Source organism: Alosa sapidissima, chromosome 4, assembly GCF_018492685.1.
Source record: "Alosa sapidissima isolate fAloSap1 chromosome 4, fAloSap1.pri, whole genome shotgun sequence".
Lineage (NCBI taxonomy): Eukaryota > Metazoa > Chordata > Actinopteri > Clupeiformes > Clupeidae > Alosa > Alosa sapidissima.
Genome location: NC_055960.1, coordinates 31,264,794 through 31,269,793, shown reverse-complemented (window position 1 = coordinate 31,269,793; position 5,000 = coordinate 31,264,794). Strand labels below are relative to the sequence as shown.

Sequence of the window (5,000 nt, the reverse complement as noted above, 5' to 3'; positions counted from 1 at the left end):
TCTCTCTCTTTCTCTCTCTCTCTTTCTTTCTCTCTCTCTCTCTTTCTCTCTCACTCTCACTCACACAATCTCTCTCTCTCTCTCTCTCTCTCTCTCTCTCTCTCTCTCTCTCTCTCTGTGTGTGTTTGTGTGTTTCCTTAAGTGTGCATCTGTTGGCCACTGTTGTGTGCATCCAAAGCTAGACTGCAGTGAGACATAATGAAACTGTGCTTGACTGTGCGGAGGGCTCTGGGCCGGGAGCACACTGCTGAAGCCGAGCTGAGGCGGGGGGGGGGGTGGACGTGGGGTGGGCGGGGTGGTTTCAACACTGTCATCCTCACAGACAGGACTGAATAGGAAGCCTTTATCTGACTCGTGTTGTCCACACCGGCTTCATCTTTAAGCCTCAGCTTTAATTGGAATGTAAATCCCCACCAAAAGCAATGAGAGGCAAAAAGGGAAACTCCAGTCAGTTCGGTTTATAATCCTGATTAGCGTGTCTGCACCATGTCATTACTCATTGGCCCAAGCAGAGCACGGAGTCCATGACAAAAGGGATGGGACTGTGGCATGGAGCTCTCTCAGAGACGTTCGCCATGCTCTCCGCCGAAAATAATGGGTTATTTGATCCGCTCTACTGTAAATTTCAGACGAAAAAATATCCTGACTGGACAGTATACTTGCAAGTAGGAAAAGGCTGCACTGAACTGACAGAACATGGACTGTTTTCATTATGACCAAACTGAGCTGGCGCTTGTTGCCCTTTATTGGTTCAAACCCACATACTATACTGATGCTAAAAGCATACCATATGATATCTATGTATCCAATTATAATTTAATAAGAGGGTGCAACAGAGTCCAGTTCATTCTGCAGTGGGGTGTGTTGTTGTTGCTTCATCATCTCAACATCAGGCATAGATCTCATCAGTGACATTTGATTATAGCTAATGTTGACGTGTGTGTGTGTGTGTGTGTGTGTGTGTGTGTGTGTGTGTGTGTGTGTGTACGTGTGTGTGTGTGTGTGTGTGTGTGTGTGTGTGTGTGTGTGTGTTTTGTATGTGTGTGTGTGTGTGTGTGTGTGTGTGTGTGTGTGTGTGTGTGTGTGTGCGTGTGTGTGTTGTGTTTCCTGTCTTTAGTACCAGGAGGGCCAGAAGAGGAGGAAGCCCCACTACAGCAGTGTTGACCTGTCAGAGGTCGAGTGGGAGGACACAGATGATGTTGTATGTGCACTCAGGACACAGGCTATTTTATGATGATGCCTGAGGAATTTCTGGAACTAAGTAGTGTCTATCTGAATCCACTTCTACACTTCTACGGGCATTATATACTTTTGATTCAATTCCCATATGAGTGCAGAAGTAGGATTAGTGGGTTTACACTAGATAGGTGCCAGCACTCTGTCTGTGATATTTTAATTATTGCACTTCAAAGCTTTGACAATATTTTTTCAGTTCTGTTTCTTCTCCCTAGTGAATGGTTTTTGCACTATTTTGTCCCTCAGTTGCGTAATGCCATGGTGAACAGAAAGACCGGAACATTCTCAATGGAAGTGATGAGGACTGCTGATAAAGGGGTGAGATCAGACACTATCTGATCACCTTTTTGTTTAATAATTTAACTAACCTGAATTTAGCTCTGATGGTCTAGTTGTACTAAGATGGCTCTTTATTTTGCCAACAGAAACGTGTCCTGAAAATGCACAATGACTATTATTACACAGACATCAAAGGGACCCCATTTAGGTAGAGTCCGTTTTTGCACGTTCATTACTCCTCTCACATATAACATTATGTGCATAATAGCATGTTAGTATTTTGAAGTGTCCCTGTGTAGGCAGTAGGGGTGTAACGGTACACAAAAATCACGGTTCGGTTGAAGTCACAGTACGGTTCATTTTCAGTGCAGTAAACCTGTAGGTACTTAAGGCTGTAGGCTTACCTAAAATTCACTGACAATATTGCTGATACACAACGGGAATGTTTTTTGAAAAGGTGTCCAATGTTTTTTGACGATAATTGACTAAACTGACATATGGTCTGCCACTTAATATATTTGTGTGGGAATTCAAATTTGAAACATGGTCTGCAAGTACAAAACTGTCCTGCTGATAACTGTTATAGACTGCATCTGGAACGTTCAATAAACATCTGTATTGTAACGCCCTGTACCTAAACGGTTCAGTACGAATATGTGTACCTTTACACCCCTAGTAGGCAGGTTGACCGATATACTGTCCATTCAGGAGTGTTGAATCAGATGCCACTGATGCCCTGATCATATTGCTTTGCTGCTGTGTTCAGTGTAGGGGTGGCGCTCACCAGAGGCCATGGGAAATACTTCTTCAAAGGAAATGTCTCAATAGATGCAGGTACTTTCGCTTTCTATGTTTCACTGCATCAGTAGTGGATTCTAGTCATTGCTCACGCTTCACACAGATATTGCTGCTTCTCCTTCATCCTACAGGCCTGCGTGACCTTGACCAACAGGATGTAGCCCTGGCAGATGAGTGGTAAACACACTTATATGTGGGCTGGGCATTTGTGTGTGTGTCTGACTCTGTTTATCTGTCTGCATGAAAGCGTGTTTGTAAAGCATAGCAGGCACAGTGTTCTCAGACTTTGAGCTGACTGGCAGCTGAACTGGTTTTGTGCATAGGAGCTACTGCAACACAGATGAGCACCATGAGCATCGCTACCTGACCCAGATACAGGCCATCAAACTCTACCTGACCGGCCGCAAGCCCCACCTTAAGTGTGAGTCACCCACCTGGAGCATTAATGAAATATAGAATTTGGGTCTAAATCAAGTTGTCACTCCATTACGTGTTTGGAGTATTTTTGCATGATGTTTTCAGTTTGTCAGCTTCAACAGCAAGAGTACAACTTGTACAGCATGGTGTTGTTTGAAGAATTGAACAATATCAGACCACACTGATGTTTTCTAAGACATTCTCAGACAGTATTAGCCTCCTGGAAAAATATTTAAAATAAAACAAGACTGAAAGCTGTTATTTCAGCAATGATGTGTGTGATGTGTGTGTGCCTATCTTTGTGTGTGATGTATTGTTGCTGGTGGGATGCTGCAGGTGACAGGGAGCTGATCCAGCAGGTGCTGTTTGATGCTGTGGTCACTGCACCCATGGAGGCGTACTGGACTGGGCTGGCCCTGAATAAGTCAGAGTGAGTCTTTTTTTGTGATCAACTTTTTATTGATTTCCAATAACCTGTGGTTGGGAGTTACAAACAGAACATGATATATCGGGTGTGATGTCTGATGTGTGGTAGAGGGACATTGACATATTATGTGTATACACATGTATGCAAGTACAAGAATACACCTAAGCAAAGATATTACCAGTAGATCAATGAAAGAAAAACACTCAACAACAACAGAGAGTTACTGTACACACTGTACAGTATATTACGCATATAGCCTACAAAATAAGAGAACTCAGTGTACAGGGGGGTCCAGAGGTCTTGAATTCTACATAGGAATTTCATTTGCAAAGTGGACCTCTTGGCTATTTAATCCGGTGGTGTGATATTCCGTAATTTACAATGTTGTCCAAATAAATTAACCAGAACTTTTGAGAATATAGTCAAAAGCCAATGGATCATAGTATCCAGATTGGAGTCATCATTTAATAAACGAAAGTTAAAATTGCATAGCCTTAAAGTTGTTAGTAGTGCATAATTGGGATGAGATTATGGGGCGTGTTTCAAACGATACAGGGGAAAAATGCCTGTGCACACAATTTGGATAAGTATATACTCTTTTGATCCCGTGAGGGAAATTTGGTCTCTGCATTTATCCCAATCCGTGAATTAGTGAAACACACTCAGCACACAGTGAACACACAGTGAGGTGCAACACTAATCCCGGCGCAGTGAGCTGCCTGCTACAGCGGCGCTCAGGGAGCAGTGAGGGGTTAGGTGCCTTGCTCAAGGACACTTCAGCCGCTTCCTACTGGTCGGGGTCCGAACCGACAACCCTCCGGTTACAAGTCCGAAGCGCTAACCAGTAGGCCACGGCTGCCCCAATAGAAAGGATAGACCTAACCAATCAGAGCAACAAAATATGTGTAGGGAGAACAGCCCAAACATCCTTCTTCCCCACAAAATAAATGCCTTAATCACTGTTTCCTTTGAAGTTATGGCGCTAGCAATATCTTGTAACAGACGCAATAGCAAGATCTAAACATCTAGCTTCATATAAAGCCCAACTGGACGATTTGATTGGTGCAACCAGCTTGCGTACAGGCATAGACTAGAGGCTTCTCAATGGACCAGGTCCAAACCACATTTCCCCACCTCAAATTCTTGTGGGCTGGGTTAAATTCAGCTGGGTTAAATTCGGACTGGCTTGCAGGTTAGAAGTTGAACAGGTTAATTATTGGATCAGCTGATGGGAAGTTTTTGGAAGTCTAAGATATATTGAGCCAAAGTGTATCCCAATCCAGTCCTTGATTAAAGGAGTCAGCCTGTTTGTTGTTTAATGTGTGTGTGTGTGTGTGTGTGTGTGTGTGTGTGTGTGTGTGTGTGTGTGTGTGTATGTGTGTGTGTGTGTGTGTGTGTGTTTGTCTGTGTGTGTGTCTGTGTGTGTGTGTGAGTGTGTGTGTGTGTGTGTGTGTGTGTGTGTGTGTGTGTGTGTGTTGTAAAGTGTGCAGTGGCAGGAGTTGTGCAGAGGCAGCACAGCCCGTCACCATCTTGCATCCAAATTGCGTGATTTCCCTCCGTGTCCACAGGAACTCTGATAAAGGTGTGGAGATCGCATTTCTGGGCACACGCACTGGCCTTTCCAGGACCAACCTCTTTGTAAACCCGGAGAAGCTGACCAATCAGTGAGTCAAATTCCGATAACTCTAGTTCAGTCCCTCATCCCTGTGTGAAATCTCCAATTCTTCACCACCCCCCTTCTGGCCTCAAAGATCCTTGATTACTAAACTGCTGGCCTTCTCACAGAGTCACATTCCGATAACTCTAATTCAGTCCCTCATCCCTGTGTGAAATCTCCAATTCT

At 44.0% G+C, this 5,000-nt stretch overlaps 1 protein-coding gene across 1 annotated transcript in view; it reads left to right on the top strand.

Moving 5' to 3' along the window:
- The window catches only part of cacna2d3 (calcium channel, voltage dependent, alpha2/delta subunit 3), a 41,483-nt gene that overhangs the window by 29,379 nt on the left and 7,104 nt on the right, over positions 1–5,000 (top strand). The window contains exons 18-25 of the mRNA XM_042090672.1: positions 1,118–1,201; positions 1,483–1,554; positions 1,662–1,723; positions 2,282–2,349; positions 2,445–2,490; positions 2,637–2,734; positions 3,067–3,160; positions 4,726–4,821. Of these exons, the coding sequence (XP_041946606.1) occupies positions 1,118–1,201; positions 1,483–1,554; positions 1,662–1,723; positions 2,282–2,349; positions 2,445–2,490; positions 2,637–2,734; positions 3,067–3,160; positions 4,726–4,821 (620 nt within the window). The remainder of the gene's footprint in view (positions 1–1,117; positions 1,202–1,482; positions 1,555–1,661; positions 1,724–2,281; positions 2,350–2,444; positions 2,491–2,636; positions 2,735–3,066; positions 3,161–4,725; positions 4,822–5,000) is intronic.